Source organism: Amaranthus tricolor, chromosome 2, assembly GCF_026212465.1.
Source record: "Amaranthus tricolor cultivar Red isolate AtriRed21 chromosome 2, ASM2621246v1, whole genome shotgun sequence".
Lineage (NCBI taxonomy): Eukaryota > Viridiplantae > Streptophyta > Magnoliopsida > Caryophyllales > Amaranthaceae > Amaranthus > Amaranthus tricolor.
The window spans coordinates 23,050,081-23,068,687 of NC_080048.1; the positions used below are offsets into that span (position 1 = coordinate 23,050,081).

Consider the following 18,607-nt stretch of genomic DNA (forward strand, 5'->3'; position numbering starts at 1 on the left):
TCACCACCTTAGATGTCAAGGGGAGAAACAGACCACGAACGATCTAAGTTGGCTTATATTTCACACAGGCTCCAAATAACAAGCTGGAAATACCCCCAAGATTGGTTCTGAAACACTAGTACAACATCTTTCACTACCACAATCTTCATTCCCACTGTCTAGTGATCCTTCTATGAAGGTAAAACAAACTACTTTTAATCCCTCTAACAGTGGTGAAAATTGCCTATTATTGAGATACAGGAAAATGAAGAAGCAACAAAAACAGCCCCTGAAACAAGAATAGAGTCGACCGAGCACAAACTACCTCCAAGAAGCACGAGAGGGATTCCTCCCAAATGGTATGATCCGGAATATGAGGCCCAACAATCAAAATATCCAATTAGTAACAATCTTAAGAGGATTTGTCTGAGATAGCCAGAGCCTTCCGAACTGTTATTTACTCATAAAGGATTCCCACAATAGTTGAAGAAGCTCTTAAAAGAAAAAATCGAAAACAAGCAATGGAAGTTGAAATTAGTGCTCTTAACAAAAATGGAACATAGGAAAAATGCACAATTCCTAAAGGAGAAAAGGTAGTAGGCTATAAATGAGTGTTCACAATAAAATACAGATGTGATGAAACAATTGAAAGATATAAAGCACGTCTAGTTACAAAAGGATACACATAGACATATGGGATTGACTATTGAGAAACATTCTCTCCAGTAGCCAAGATTGAAAATGAAATCAGTTCGATGTTAAGAATGTCTTTCTCCATGGAGAAATACGAGAAGAAGTTTTTATGCAAGCACCCCCTGGTTTCTCCTAAAACTTCTCCCAAAATGAAGGATGTAAGCTTTGAAAGGCCCTGTATGGCCTGAAAAAATCTCCCCGGGCATGGTTTAGCAGGTTTACCTCTGCTATGAAGAGATTTGGCTATCACCAAAGCAATTCAGACCACACACTCTTCCTTAAAAGAAGAAGAGACTTGATAATATGCCTTATCATATATGTGAATGATATAATCATCACAGGAAATAAAAGAAAGCAGATAGGGATATTAAAAGAGAAATTGTTCAATGAATTTGAGATGAAGGATCTAGGAAGACTCAAATACTTCCTAGGGATTGAAGTGCTCAGGTCAAATGAAGGGATCTTCATATGTCAAAGGAAATATATTTTAGATTTGATCGCAGAAAGTGGAATGCTAGAATGTAAACCTACAGATACTCCCATTGTAGTAAATCATGGCCTTCAAACAGTTCAAGGAGGAGAAGCAGAAAACCATGAACAATCTCAAAAACTGGTAGGGAAATTGATTTATCTCTCACACATCCATCTAGACATTGCATATGCAGTTGGGATTGTGAGTAGATTTATGCACCGGCCTCAGATTCATCATATGGAAGCAGCCCTCAAGATCTTCAGGTACTTAAAGGGGACATCTAGAAAAGGGATAATATTTCGAAGAAATCAACATCTCAGACTACAAGCATACACAGATTCAAACTGCGCAGAAGACAGAGATGACAAAAAATCAACATTTGGGTACTTCACACTCGTAGGAGGAAAACTAGTTACATGGAGAAGTAAAAAACTGAGATATTGTGGATTAGAAACTCCTCACAAAACTTGTATTTCATCAAAACAATAGTTGTGAGCTGAATTTTGACAATAAAGCAGCAATAAGCATATCTGAGAATGCAGTCCAACACGATAGAATAAAACATGTGGAGGTTGACAGACACTTCATAAAAGAGAAACTTGAGGGTAAGATAACATATTTCGTTTGTTAAATCCAAATAACAATTGGCAGATATCTTAACCAAGGCAGTCGAAGCAGAATAATTTCACGATACTCTTCACAAGTTGGGCGTTAGTAGGGATGGTCATGGGGCGGGTCTGGAGCGGGTCTGGCCAGACCCGGACCCGGACCCTATTTTTTTTTTTGGATCCAGACCCGGATCCGGACCCTAAGGGTCTAAAATTTTCAGACCCGGACCCGGACCCTACGGGTCTGACAGGGTCTAGGGTCCTTAATGGGTCTTATACAAAGCTTCTTTGATTTGTGAAAATTGAACCTTTTTCGAGTTTTTTTGTATTTTTGTAACCAACTTATTATCGTATTACTAATACTTGTTCGAGTCCATGAAATTCAAATACAAAATATATCATATTACAAAATAATTAGATTATATCCCGTCAACAAAATTGTTTGAAAAAGTTACCATATCTTGAACATTTCTGAACAAGAAGGATATGAAAATAGAGCAAAGCAGTCAGTGGAAGACCAACACTGTAATCTCAGTAAGAGGAGGCAACGCAAGGCTTATAAAAGTAAATAATTGAGAATGAGAATGGCCCACTCCCACTCCCACGCCCATCCATTCATAATATCATAATTCAAAAACATAAAATTTAAAATTTAAAATTTAAAAGTTTAGGGTCCGGGTCTTCACCTTAGGACCCGGACCCGGACCCGTCAAAAAAAATTTGGATCCAGACCCGGACCCGGATCCGACGGGTCTCAAAAATTAAGACCCAGACCCTTAAAAAAGGGACGGGTCCGGGGCGGGTCCCACAGGGTCCTGGACCCATGACCATCCCTAGGAGTTAGAGATCCCACGGTTCAACTTGAGGGGGAAGGAAGGAAAAGAATAATCAAATATAATCAAATCTTTCAAATCTTATTATTCTTGTACATTACCATTTTTATCAAGATACTTAGTATCAATTAGGAAGATTGCAATATCGTAATTATCGGAAGTATGTAGCTATATAAACTCAGCCTTCACTACAAAAAAAGGACAACTTTCCGACTAAAACCCACCGACTAACCCCAAACAGTCGGAAATTACCGACTGACAGGCGTTAGCCGGAATTTCTGACTAAAGTGTGACTGAATCAGTTTTTGGTTGGAATTTTAAGTTAAAAAAATACAATAAAAATTTTAAAATTGAAAGTCTCCAACGAATTTCCTACATAATTTTTGTCGGAACAATTTCGGACCGAATTTCCACTAAAATTCAGTCGGAAAGTCTTTTCACAAGTTTGTGATAATTAACTTGGTTTGTCTGACAGCTTTATCTAGTTGGTTTGGAATTTCCAGAAAATTGAATAGAAAGATGAAGTAATAGTATATGATATAAGAACAAAAGATACAACTATTAATTTAGTTTGGTTTATACTAACTTAATTTGCTTAAATGCACTACGTATTTCTGTTTATTTTGTTTAAGTTGTCCTATTAGTTTAATTTGTCAAACTCAAAAAGTATATTTGTCTGATTAGTTTAATTTGTTAAATTTATTAGACTGTATCTCCTGCTATTTGTGTATTATTATATTATCTCTCGTTATTAATTCATTCTAACTAATAATACATAACTAATAATAGCTAACACGATTAATTATATACTAATATAATGAATTATATACTAATAATGCACTAATACGAGTAATAATATACTAATACGACTAATACGAGTAATTATATACTAATACAACTAATACGAGTAATAATATACCAATAATGAACTAATATATACGAGTACTACTCTAATAATGATATACTAATACAAATAATAATAACTAATACGACTAAATAACTAATAAAGTACTGATAATTCACTAATACGACTAATAATAACTACTACGACTAAATAACAAATAAAGTACTAATAATCCACTAATATGAGTAATAATATACTTATACAACTAATAACATAATAATAATCTCAAAAGTAATAACATAATAATAATAATAATAATAATAATAATAATAGTAATAATAATAATAATAATAATAATAATAATAATAATAAAAAAAAAAAAAAAAAAATAATAATAATAATAATAATAATAATAATAATAATAATAATAATAATAATAATAATAATATACTAATATAACTAATAATAATAACACTAATACGACTAATAGTATGCTAATACAACTAATAATAACTAATACGAGTAATAATACACTGATACGACTAATAATACACTAATACAACTAATATTATACTAATGATACACTAATTTGACTAATAATGCACTAATACAACTAATAATAATAATAATAATAATAATAATAATAATAATAATAGTAATAATAATAATAATAATAATAATAATAATAATAATAATAATAATAATAATAATAATAATAAAAATAATAATAAAAATAACAACAACAATAATAATAATAATAATAATAATAATAATAATAATAATAATAATAATAATAATAATAATAATAATAATAATAATAATAATTGTAGAAATGCAAAGAGATGATCGAATGCAACAAGAAGGGGGGGTGAATTGCTGTGTATTAAGCTTAAGATTTTTGCTTATAATTTTGCGGATTTATCACAATAAAATAAAACTTAAACTTAAAGTGAAGAAGATAAAAGGAGACAAAGATTTTACGTGGAAACCTTCTTGGCCTAATAAGAAGAAAAAACCACGACCCCTCGGGATTTCAAAATTCTTACTATGTTTTAGGCAATCAATTACAATCACATAAAACAATTTGCTTCACTTGAAGCTTCTCTATTCTAGGCCTATTTCTCTTCCTCTTCTCTTTCTCCTTCTCTTTCTCTTCTCACGCTTCTCTTGAAGCTTCTCTATTCCCCTAGACTTCCCTTAAGTCTAGTTACAACAAAACACACAAATACCCTTACAAGGCCGAATTCTCAAGAGGATAAAAATTAAATAGTTGCTTTAAGAAAAAATATAATAAATTAATTGGCATGAGATAGTTGAAAATATATTTTTTAATAGATCTCCTTTATTGGACACTCTTGGATTATCGATTCAATCAAGAAGTACTTCTACTTATAGAGCAAAATACCGTAACATAATGAGTATGATAACTTCGAATTATCCCTTGATCATAAAATAAAGGAGGAGTTACTTGGAATGGATGAATATGCTGCCACGGTTATTATTCTCTAAAAATAGAGTTGCGGTTCCTTCATACTAAAAATAGTATAGGAGCCAAATTTGTGATCCTTATTAACCGAAGACTTTTTCTCAACAAAGAATATGTCTTTAGCATAATTTTTAGGCGTCTAAAAATAGCTTTTGCCAATTAATAAAATAATTAAATTAAGCAACTGATTTAACTCTTAACCGTTACATCAACTAAAAAATAGAAAAAAAAATTATTTGCAGTTTTCCAGCCGATGTGTTCTCCAGACTTGCAACGTAGGAACAGTGTACTGTCTCCATCTACAACTTCCGTCAGATTGTCAACTTTGGGAACAGTAGACAGCCTATCTACTTTTAACATCCTAAGCATTTATCTAGCTTCTTGGGTATTTACGACACGTACAACCTCCATGAACCAAGTCATAGGCTTCATCAACGATTTTGACAAAATCGGATATTTACCTACAAAACAATCTCTAAAACATGTTTGTTTATTTAAAAGTGAAGTCATTATAGCAAAATATCAATGGTACCCACGTTAATTCCAATGGTACCCCCCCAACTAAATGCTAATTACAACCGTGACACTATTTTACTTTTTTCCGTTAAATGCCCGTTAAATCTCGAATGTGACCTAACCATGGTTAGTTTCTTCTTCTTCCCTTTTCCCACTCCTCTTCCTGCTCTCCTTCCATGGCTGCTTCATCTCAAGCCCGACAATGATCAACCCGAATATGTAGAAAGTACCAGCTGTTTCCTCCACTCCTCCCTAAGTCTTCCTTCTTAATTCCCCCTCTTAATATATACTCTTTTCTTCTTCCTTACTCCAATCTTTTACCACTTTCTTCTTTCTCTATCTTCCTCTGTTTTTTCCTAAATTAATCAAGCTTTGAGCTTTCTCATTAATGGCTGACTATGAAACCCTAACCCACTGAAACCCACTTTTAAAACTGTAAATTTAGCTTAATGAAGCTTTACCCACATAAACTTGACCTCTCTCAAAATTCCATTTCAGGGTCTTTCCTTGATTTGTCAAAGTTTAGTTCTTGTTCTTCATTATCAAGTTTGAATCTTTCCTTCAATTTATTGGATTCTTCTAAGGATTTGAAAGGGGCTCATTTTGGGCTTTCTCTCAAAACTTTGGATGTTTCTTTAAATCATTTATCTGGGCAACAAGTTCTTCTATGGGTGTTCTCTCATGGTTATGAGAAGTTAACCCGCTTAGCTTTAAAGGGGAATTAGTTACAAGGAACATTTTCTCTTAATGGGTTTTCTAATTTGGAGTATTTGGATCTTTCTTCCAATAATATATCAAGTTCCATACCAAATTTTGGGGAAAATTGTCCTAACTTGAAGTACCTTGATTTATCTTTAAATAAATTTAATGGAAGAATTGATGATAATGTACTTGTTGGGTGTAACAGTTTGAGCTTCTTGAATGTCTCTGGAACAACTCGTTTTATGGTGAAAATCCCACCTGAGATGAAGTAGCCATGGAAGGAGAGAAGGAAGAGGAGAGAGAAACTAACCATGGTTTGGTAATTCGAGATTTAACGGTAACTTAACGGAAAAATGATTAATAGTGTCACGGTTATAATTAGCATATAGTTGGGGGTACCATTGAAATTAACTGGGGTACCATTGATATATTGCTATAGTACAGGGGTACCATTGTTAATAATAATAATAATAATAATAATAATAATATAATAATAATAATAATAAATTAGACGACTAATATGAGTAATAATATACTATACAACTAATAGTATACTACTGAGACACTAAAACGACTAATCATAATAATAATAATAATAATAATAATAATAATAATAATAATAATAATAATAATAATAATAATAATAATAATAATAATAATAATAATAATAATGATAATAATAATAATAATACATTTAGTGGTAGGAGTATAGAGGTGTTCATTCGGGTGATCGGGTCGGTTTTGGACGAGTGTCGTTCGATTCGGTTGTATTTCAAATTGGTTATTTTTCGGATACGTATTACGACGGGTGATACTCGGGTTGAGTCGGTTAGTCACGGTTCGGTTTAAGATCGATTATTCGAGTTATCGGGTTAGCATCCGTTTGGTGTCGGTTGAAGTTCGAGTCGAGTGTCAATGGGGCTCGGGTTGTCAACGACTAATAATTTGTTTGGTTTTACCGCTTACAGATCAGGTTCGGGTACTTTTCAAGTAGAAATTAGCTACGATTTACTAATTACTATCGCTCGAGTCAATATCAGATTAAGTTAGTCATTTTTAATTGATGAAAAAGATTCCCTTTACTTAAAGCAAAATAGTTAAAATGCAAATCAATTAGTGATTATATTACACTGTTACTTTTACTTGTTTGACAATAAATTAAAATTATAGTTCTATCATTTTTCATGTAATTTGATTAAAGTAGTTAAATAAACATTGACAATTGATTATTAACTCTAAATATATGAAACCATGTTGATGTGCAAATTTTATTTAACCGCAAGCGCACATTGTACGTATAGTCGCGGGTCGAACACAAGGAAGCTTGGACAAGAAACTTGCTAATTTCAACTCATTATATTGTTTGAAGAGAAAAAATATGTTTGATTGGTGTTTAAGTAATAAACTAAAAATGCAATAAGAAATGAGTTTAAACTATACGATGAAGAGATCTAGGGTGTTAGGAATCCCTTAAAGTCTTGTACGATCAAACTCTCATTAGTGTCTATGAAATGTTGGATTAATTATGTGGTTAAACATGAACTTGTTAATCTGAAACTCTCGCTCAATTGATTAACTATTAGATTTGGCCCATACTAATTTAATTCTCACACGCTAGTTTTATTGAACGAATTAATAAGAATTTAACTAAAATTACACTAAAGCAAAGTCGTTCCTAATCTCACACGCTAGTTCTACTTACTAGTCCGACAAAGCATATTTAATTTAGGATTGTTTGCACAATTTAACCATTTTAATCCTAATTTCATAGACACTTTAAATCATTAAATCATACTTAACTTTTAGGTTCACACCCGAATCCTAGAAAATGGATCCACTCACTAATCATGGTGAAAGCAATAAACACAAACCCTAGGATGATACAAGACATGGATGAATATGATAATAATGACAAATTCAAGAGAAGCAATAATTGAATACCAAAGAACAATAAATTAAGAACAAAACTACTTTTTATTAAAGGGTGATTAATAATGACAATTAAAGTTCACTAAAGGAAGATTTAATACTAATACAAGGAAATTAAAGACAAGTAAAATTAAATGCTAAAGAAAACTTACAATGCTCAAAGGAAGATTAATGGTAGACTTAATGAAAAACTAAATTAAAGGATGAATTTAAGAGTAAACTAATGAAAAAGAGTAAAATAGAGTCTCAGAGATGGAAGAAGAGAAGAAAGGAAGCCCCAATCAGTTTTGTAAGACCTATTTTTACTAATAAAGACTTAACCCTAAAAGCTAATTCAAAGATTAAAGGGATGAAAATCCCATGCAGCAAAACAGAGACTCAAAGCCGAGTCGACTACACTAAAAAACCATGAAAGCTGAGTCGCCGTTTTGTGCTGAAAAATTGCAAAAACTTCAAACGGTCGCCATTTCTTGTTCGATTGTCGGAATTGGACATATAATATACCGTTGGAAAGATCTTGAAGTTTAGTTTCCAATACCATAAATTTTGCATTAATAAGATCTTCCTATCAAAAGTTATGACCAAAAGAGTAGATATATATATATATATATATATATATATATATATATATATATATATATATATATATATATATATATATATATATATATATATATATACATATATATATATGTATATATATATATATACATATATATATATATATATATATATATATATATATATATATATATACATATATATATATATATATATATATATATATATATATATAATTTCACCTCAAAACTTTTGCATTATAAAGACTCTTCTACCTTTTTGCTCATTTTCTTTATAGAATATCTTCAACCGAGCTAAGTTCCGCTTAGTAAACTTCATCATCATTAACACCATAAGAATTATGCTTAAATCAATCAAAACCACTCAAAATCAACATGAATAACCAAAATGAGTAATATATCATAAATCTTCAAAATACGCACGAAATTACTAGCAACGACCATCATTAAGGAGTATAAAATGATGTAAATAAGTGCAAATAATTGCACTTATCACATGTATTTATAAAATTTAATTTATCAAAATATCAATCACTTTATTAGATTAATTAATAAGATGATTGAATATGAGTCGAGCATAGTTCTATGTTAAATAGGGGTTCAGGTTTACAATAGTTCAATTCAAAATTCGTTCGGGTTAAGCCGGTTTTAGCCGGATTGCGTTCGGCTTCAAGCATGATTCAGGTCGGCTATGGCACGGGTCAGTCACTACTAGATTCGGGTAATCTCGGTTAATGGTTATATGTCAGTTACAAAAATTGGTCACAGCTTGGGTTTAGTTTTTCCATTTTCGGTTGTAAATTGGTTCAGGTAATGTTGGTTCGATAAACCTAAAAAAGGAACAAACACTAGTGCAAAAAACGTATTTGCTGCGTATAATTTGCTGCGGTTTTTGTATATACGGAGCAATAAATAGGAAAAAGAATAAGAAAAAAAACAATTAATTGTTGCGGTTTTAAGGCCTGACCGCAGCAAATACTCAGTAGCACAATTAATTGCTAGGGTTATGCTAAGGACCGCAGCAAATAAGTATTAAAATAAAAGTGAAGAAAAAATTTAAAGGCTGACAGACCCAACTCCGCGCCTCGCGGAGTGCCTTCTGACCCGGAATAATTGCTGCGGTTTTGCTCTTGACCGCAGCAAATAACCCTTACACAGACCTTAATTGCTCCGGTTATCAAGGCCCGCAGCAAATAACTATTACATTTAATAAATTAAAACCCGCCATTTCAAATTTTTTTTTTTCACAAACTCGACTGTTCTCAAAACCCATTGAAAAAAAGCTTCATCTTCATCTTCATCTGCTTCATTCCTCTTCTTCATCTTCACAAACGTAACAGCAAAGTTCTTCATCTTCACAAAGTTCTTCATCTTCATGTGCAAACTCGAAAAACGTGGTGTTATAACAGTTTATTCAAAGTTCTTCATCTTCTTGGTTCATAAACCCACGAAATTTAATACTTTGGTCTTGCTCATCTTCAAAACCCACGACATTAAGGTATTTTTTCTCCTTTTAATTTTTTAAGCATTTAAGTATTGCAAGATATTCATGAAAAAACTCGAAAATTATGGCAACCGTTTTCATACTAAATTTGTTTCTTTGTTTTTCGTTGTAGATAACATAACCCACGAAATCAAGGTAATTATATTTATTTTACTAATTTGAAAGTTCATATCTTTATTGTTTAACATGTAATTTAGTAATTTATTGAATTTTTGTTTGAATTGTTATTTGCAAATGATATGTTTTGCTTTTGCATGTATGCTACAGTATGCCGAATCTAGATATTATTTGAGCAAAATTTTACTATTTGTGAATTTTACAATATTCAAGTTTATGTTATTAGTTTGTTAAATATTTGTGTAATTTGTTAAAAATGTGGTTTGTTGTTATAGTTATGTCTTTAACTATTAGAATTAGAATATGACTTTATTTACAATGTAGTGCTGAATATTGAAGTATGAAGTATAGAATTAGAATATGAAGTATGTATATTTAGGGTTAAATAGATTTGGTATAAATAAGTATATATTTTTTTAAGGTTAAATATGTTTGTTAGAAATAAGTGTATATGTTTAAAAGTTGTGTATTAATTTTGTTTTGAATCAATTAATCACACTAATTAGGATGACAAAAGATTGTTCTTGGATGTATGGAAGCATTGAATCGTCGGAATTTATTGATGGCGTATTAGAATTTCGTAGTATTGCGGCTAAACATCAAGTTAGGACGGGGGGAGTTGATTTTTATTGCCCATGTGTCAGTTTTGGCAATGTATCAAAGGTAGATAATGTTGATATCCTTAGGGAGCACATACTTCGACGTGGGTTTAGGCCTTAATATCATGTTTGGGTTTGGCATGGTGAGGAGAGAGTTTAAAATATTCAAGGTAGATAGTGTTGATATCCAAGTACCAAGATTCCATTTCCACTTTAGCCTAGGTCCTGGATGCATAGGTTTGGTCTCCACATGTCGTGCAACGTGGTCTGGTTGCTAGTTTGCTGCTGTGGTGTTCTGAAGCCATGACCTGTTCTGTGAGTTCTGTATGCAGCCTAGGCAGCCTTGTGTGGGCTCATTTGGTATCTTCATTTGATACAACCACATTTGCATCAGCTTTGCACAAAACTTCGCACACAACATTATTTCCTATATGTTATTGTGTTGAAGTGGTTAGAATTGAAAATCATTGTCGTATGCTAGAAATTACGTGTTAAGTTGCGATTTTTTAAGGGTTTTTAAGTATTTTTGGCACTTTTGCGCATAAATCAGCTCAAACTTGGTTTGTTTTGCACCAAACTTGGCACACAACACTATTTGGTATGTATTATTGTGTTGAAGTGGTTAGAATTAAAAATCATAATCATATGCTACAAATTACGTGTTAAGTTGCGATTTTATGCGTTTTTAAGCGTTTTTGGCACTTTTGCGCATAAAGTAGTACAAACTTGGTTTGTTTTGCGCGAAACTAGCCACACAACACTATTTGGTCTATATTATTGCGTTGAAGTGGTTATAATTGAAAATCATAATCATATGCTAAAAATTATGTGTTAAGTTGCGATTTTAAGGGTTTTTAACCGTTTTTGGCACTTTTGCGCATAAAGTAGCTCAAACTTGGTTTGTTTTGCACGAAATTTGGCACACAACACTATTTTGTATATATTATTGTGTTGAAGTGGTTAGAATTCAAAATCATTGTCGTATGCTAGAAATTACGTGTTAAGTTGCGATTTTAAGGGTTTTTAACCGTTTTTGGCACTTTTGCGCATAAAGTAGCTCAAACTTGGTTTGTTTTGTACGAAATTTGGCACACAACACTATTTGGCATATATTATTGAGTTGAAGTGGTTAGAATTGAAAATCATTGTCGTATGCTAGAAATTACGTGTTAAGTTGCGATTTTAAGGGTTTTTAATTGTTTTTTGGCACTTTTGCGCATAAAGTAGCACAAAACTTGGCACACAACACTATTTGGTATATATTATTATATTGAAGTGGTTAGAATTCAAAATCATAGTCATATGCTAGAAATTACGTGTTAAGTTGTGATTTTATTCGTTTTTAAACGTTTTTGGCACTTTTGCGCATAAAGTAGCTCAAACTTGATTTGTTTTGCGCGAAACATGCCACACAACACTATTTGGTCTACATTAATGTTTTGAAGTGGTTAGAATTGAAAATCATAGTCATATGCTAGAAATTACGTGTTAAGTTGCGATTTTAAAGGTTTTTAACCGTTTTTGGCACTTTTGCGCATAAAGTAGCTCAAACTTGGTTTGTTTTGCACGAAACATGGCACACAATACTATTTGGTATATATTATTGTGTTGAAGTGGTTAGAATTGAAAATCATTGTCGTATGCTAGAAATTACGTGTTAAGTTGCGATTTTAAGGGTTTTTAAGTGTTTTTGGCACTTTTGCGCATAAAGTAGCACGAAACTTGGCACACAACAATAATTCGTAAATATTATTGTGTCGAAGTGGTTAGAATTAAAAATCATAGTCATATGCTAGAAATTAGGTGTTAAGTTGCGTTTTTAAGGGTTTTTAACCGTTTGGCACTTTTGCGCATAAAGTAGCTCAAACTTGGTTTGTTTTGCACGAAACTTCGCACACAACACTATTTGGTATATGTTATTGTGTTGAAGTTGTAAGAATTGAAAATCATTGCCGTACGTTAGAAATTACGAGTTAAGTTGCGATTTTAAGGGTTTTTAAGCGTTTTTGGCACTTTTGCGCATAAAGTAGCTCAAACTTGGTTTGTTTTGCACGAACTTGGCACACAACACTATTTGGTATCTATTATTGTGTTGAAGTGGTTAGAATTGAAAATCATTGTCATATGCTAGAAATTACGTGTTAAGTTGCGATTTTAAAGGTTTTTAACTGTTTTTGGCACTTTTGCGCATAAAGTAGCTCAAACTTGGTTTGTTTTGCACGAAACTTGACAAAAAACACTATTTGGTATATATTATTGTGTTGAAGTGGTTAGAATTCAAAATTATTGTCGTATGCTAGAAATTAGGTGTTAAGTTGCGATTTTAAGAGTTTTTAAGTGTTTTTGGCACTTTTGCACATAAAGTAGCACAAAACTTGGCACACAACACTATTTGATATATATTATTGTGTTGAAGTGGTTAGAATTGAAGATCTTAGTCATATGCTAGAAATTACGTGTTAAATTGCGATTTTATGCGTTTTTAAACGTTTTTGGCACTTTTGCGCATAAAGTAGCTCAAACTTGATTTGTTTTGCGCGAAACTTGCAACACAACACTATTTGGTCTATATTATTGTGTTGAAGTGGTTAGAATTGAAAATCATAGTCATATGCTAGAAATTACGTGTTAAGTTGCAATTTTAAGGGTTTTAACCGTTTTTGGCACTTTTGCGCATAAAGTAGCTCAACCTTGGTTTGTTTTGCACGAAACATGGCACACAATACCATTTGGTATATATTATTGTGTTGAAGTGGTTAGAATTGAAAATCATTGTCGTATGCAAGAAATACGTATTAAGTTGCGATTTTAAGGGTTTTTAAGTGTTTTTGGCACTTTTGCGCATAAAGTAGCACGAAACTCTGCATACGACACCAATTGTTATATATTATTGTGTTGAAATGGTTAGAATGGAAAATCATTGTCATATGCGAGAAATTACGTGTTAAGTTGCGATTTTAAGGGTTTTTAACAGTTTTTTGGCACTTTTGCGCATAAAGTAGCTCAAACTGGGTTTGTTTTGCACGAAACATGGCACACAATACTATTTGGTATATATTATTGTGTTGAAGTGGTTAGAATTGAAAATCATTGTCGCATGTTAGAAATACGTGTTAAGTTGCGATTTTATGCGTTTTTAAGCGTTTTTGGCACATTTGCGCATAAAGTAGCTCAAACTTGGTTTGTTTTGCGCGAAAGTTGCCACACAACACTATTTGGTCTATATTATTGCGTTGAAGTGGTTAGAATTGAAAATCATAGTCATAAGCTAGAATTTTACGTGTTAAGTTGCGATTTTAAGTGTTTTTAACCATTTTTGGCACTTTTGCGCATAAAGTAGCTCAAACTTGGTTTGTTTTACACCAAACTTGGCACACAACACTATTTGGTATATATTATTGTGTTGAAGTGGTTAGATTTGTAAATCATAGTCGTATGCTAGAAATTACGTATTAAGTTGCGATTTTATGTGTTTTTATGCTTCTTTGGAATTGGCACTAACATCTATTTTCTCTTAGTGATTTCGACAACCTTCTCATTCTGTTGATTGCGGCTACTACACTCTCAAATACATGGACGATATCTTAAAATCCGTGAAGGAGGTTGGAGTCGAAAACATAGATGCCGTAAGTATTTGTTATGTTCTTAAATTATTATTATTGGTAAAATCTAATGTTTATTAATCTTTTAATTTTTATATTATGTTATAGGTTTTATACGACATTCCGAGGGAAACACGCCCTCTGAGAAGTGGAGAGATGCGCGAATTAAAAGACAAGATTGCCGCGTATCTTGCTAATTTTTGTCCTTGATAAATTGTAACTACACTAGTGGAAAAAAATGTATTTGCTGCTCATCATTTGCTGCGGTTTTTGTGTATTAACAGCAAAAAATAGGAAAATGTATTAGAAAAAAAAATATACTCTAATTGCTGCGGTTTCCCCCTTGACCGCAGCAAATAACCTGCATCTTGCACTAATTGCTCTGGTTTTTCTACAACCGCAGTAAATACTTCTTCAAAGTTGATTAATTCTCCGGTTTTTCTATAACCGCAGCAAATAACTCTTCAAAATTAAATTAATTGCTCCGATTTTGTTATGAACCGCAGCAAATGACCGTTGGACATAAATAAATTTTGTTAAAACCCGCCAGTTTCTTTTTTATTCGCATATCTTCTCAAATACGTTATACAGTTTGCTTTGTTACTCATTGAAAAAACGCTTCATCTTCATCTTCATTTGCTTTGTTCCTCTTCTTCATCTTCACAAACGTATAAGATTAAGCATCAAGATCATTTGTGTTCGTTTCTTGTGTTCATCTTCATTTTCACAAATGGTCATTTGCTGTTATTCATCATTCTTGTTGCTGTTCATCTTCACAAACGGTCATTTGCTGCTGTCATCATTCTTAGCTTGTTGTTGTTCATCTTCACAAACGGTTTCTGAAGGTAAATCCTTGCTTCCGTTCTTGTTCATCATAAAACTTCAAATTTTCATAAACCCCTACTATTCTTCTACTGTACGTGTTCTTGTTCATCATCGTCATCATTCTTTATTCACTGATTTGTTTTTTGAAGTTTTTCTAATTTTGCTGTTTTTGTGACCTTTTAATTGTTATTCAACCAAAATTTTGTTGGCTGTCGCTGCTTGCTTCTGTCTTGCTTCATGGTGAATCACGTTTATTGTAGTACATGATGATAGATACTACTTACTAGATAGACTATGGCATGTATTGTGATTTGGTTATAGTTGTGTTAGAGAACTACCCAGTTGTGATCATCGTAGAATTAAAAGGGTCGAGGGAATCAACGATTAGTGCAACTTGAACTTTGTTAATGATAAGTAGACTATGAAATGTATTGTGATTTGTTTAAGGTTATGTTAGTGAGCTTGTCACCATCTTGATTTTCACTTGAAAAAGTTAGAGTATGACCAAATATAATTTAATAGACTTCTGCACCTAAACCAATTGGTTGTATTATGAAAATCAGACTTATGTTGGGTTATCTTTTGTACCTATATGTGTAAGCCCAACAACAAGCTCATCAATTTGACAGAGTGGTGATAATGTGACATCGAATAAATAAGAAATTTTATGTTGGTTTTGTGTAGATTAATTATTTAAATGTACCTCTAGTGGAATTTTTTTTGTATTGCGAGAATGTTTATATTATTTCAATTTAAATTTTTTATTTTGTTAATTGACAAGAAAAATCTAATTATATCATTGCAAAGAAAGGAAATATTGAATTAAGTTTTGAATTAAGAAACTACAATAGTATATCTATTTTTATGAGAACACCAATTATTTATCTTTGTAATAAGTTTTCGATTTTCACTACAAATAGAAAGATCAATTTGCAAGTTTATATTTTTATTGTTTCACTTGTAATTTAGTAATTTAGTTATAAATATGGTTTGTGAATGTGGTTTGTGTGTGGTTTGTTAATTATTTGCATATTTTGTTAAAAATGTGGTTTGTTGTTATACTTGTCTTTAATTATTATTTATATTTTGAATGTTATATTTCTAAGGTTATACAATGTTAATTATTCAAAGTATATATTTTTATGAATGTGGTTTGTTGCTTATTATTTATATTGTGGTTTGTGGTTTGTTAATTAATTATTTGCATATTTAGTAAATATGTTTGTTATAAATAAGTATATATGTTTAAAAGTTGTGTATTAATTTTGTTTTGAATCAATTAATCACACTAATTAGGATGACAAACGATCGTTCTTGGATGTATGGAAGCATTGAATCGTCGGAATTTATTGATGGCGTATTAGAATTTTGTAGTATTGCGGTTGAACATCATGTTAGGACGGGGGGAGTTGGTTTTTATTGCCCATGTATTAGTTGTGGCAATGTATCAAAGGTAGATAGTGTTGATATCCTTAGGGAGCACATACTTCGACGTGGGTTTAGGCCTCAATATCATGTTTAGGTTTGGCATGGTGAGGAGGGAGTTTACAAAGAGAAAAGTGTTGTTGAGGACGTCAATAATGTGGCCGATGTCAATGAGGATGTAGTAGATCATGTTGATGGGTATGAGACAGATGAAGAGAATGTTCGATGAGGATGTGGATCGTGTTGATGAGATGATGGAGGGAGTCGAGGATGAGTTAGGAAAACGTCCTCGTGTTTTTGACTTGTTGACAGAGGCTTCTCAAAAGCCTTTGTACCCTGGATGTACAAAGTTCACCAAACTAACAGCAGTGTTGACAATTTTCAACATTAAGTCAAAGTTCAATTGGAGTGACGCTAGTTTCACAATGTTATTAGAAGCGTTAGGTGAGATGCTTCCTGAGGGAAATGAACTTCCAAAGTCGACATATTATGCCAAAAAGCTCATGTGTCCTTTCGGCTTAGAGTACCAGAAGATTCATGCGTGTCCGAATGATTGTGTGTTGTATCGGAATGAAAACGAGAACTTAGAAGAGTGTCTTAGGTGTGGGTTATCGCGCTACAAGCGTAAAGGGGCTCGGGATGCTAAAGGGCCCCCGGCTAAAGTATTGTGGTATCTTCCAATAAAACCTAGATTCAAGCGCTTGTTTTCTTTAAAGAAAGATGCGTTAAATTTGAAGTGGCATGCAGATAGGGTGAAGAAAGGTCACTTGCTCACACATCCATCTGATTCTTCGGAGTGGAAGAGTATTGATAGGTTGCATAAGACTTTTGGGGATGAGGTTCGTAATTTAAGGCTCGGACTGTGTACGGATGGAATGAACCCATTCGACAATCTTAGTTCTCAACATAGTACTTGGCCGGTACTTTTAGTAATCTATAATTTGCCACCTTGGTTGTGTATGAAGCGTAAGTACATAATGCTTTCGCTTCTTATCTCGGGTCCTAAACAACCTGGTAATGACATAGATGTTTATCTTGCAGCTCTCGTTGAGGATTTGAGAAAGATGTGGGATGAAGGCGTTTCAGTTTTTTAATGCATATACTAATGAGGAGTTCACCTTGCGTGCAATGCTTTTATGCACCGTTAATGATTTTCTGGCATATGGCAACTTATCGGGGTATAAGAACAAAGGGAAGAAAGCATGCCCAATATGTATCAATGACATGGAATCCACGTGGATTCCTAAGTGCAAACACGTATTCATGCACCATCAAAAGTTCCTCCCACGAGACCACCAATATCGTAAGAAGAAGAAGTTGTTCAACGGGGAGGTTGAGGATCGTGTAGCTCGTCGACCGTTGACTGGTTATGAGGTTTATGAACAGGTTAAGGGAGTTGAGACTGTATTTGGTAAAACGCGGCAAGTGCAAGGGGGTGAAGACCGATTATGGAATAAAGAATCAATCTTTTGGAAGCTTCCATATTGGAGAGATCTACAGGTTAGGCATTGTCTTGACGTTATGCATATAGAGAAAAATGTATGCGATGCCATACTCGGGACTCTCATGAACATTCCGGGTAAGACAAAGGATGTTAGGGCCGTGCGAGATTGGTTTGAATGTAAAGGTCTTCGTCCGGAGTTGTGGGCACATGTTAAGGTGTGTAAGAAAAGAAATAGAGCTGATGAAGTTGGTGGCAGTAAGAAGAAGATGATTAATAACAAAGTTTATTTGCCTCCAGCTTGCTACACATTGTCCAAAGCAGAGAAGCGGACATTTTGTGAGTCTTTGTATGGCATTAAGGTTCCGTCTGGGTACTTAGCTTATGTTATATATTATTGTGTTGAACGTATTAGAATTGTTTGTCATATTCTTAATATTACTTAGCTTAT

General features: G+C 32.8%; 1 protein-coding gene across 1 annotated transcript; it reads left to right on the forward strand.

The window, feature by feature from the left end:
- The first annotated feature begins 901 nt into the window (after positions 1-901).
- LOC130805627 (uncharacterized mitochondrial protein AtMg00810-like) lies at positions 902-6,156 on the forward strand. The gene is made up of 4 exons (XM_057670411.1): positions 902-1,568; positions 1,663-1,749; positions 2,236-2,316; positions 5,930-6,156. Exons 1-4 carry the CDS (start codon positions 902-904, stop codon positions 6,154-6,156), a joined length of 1,062 nt encoding a protein of 353 aa, XP_057526394.1.
- Positions 6,157-18,607: the final 12,451 nt, after the last annotated feature.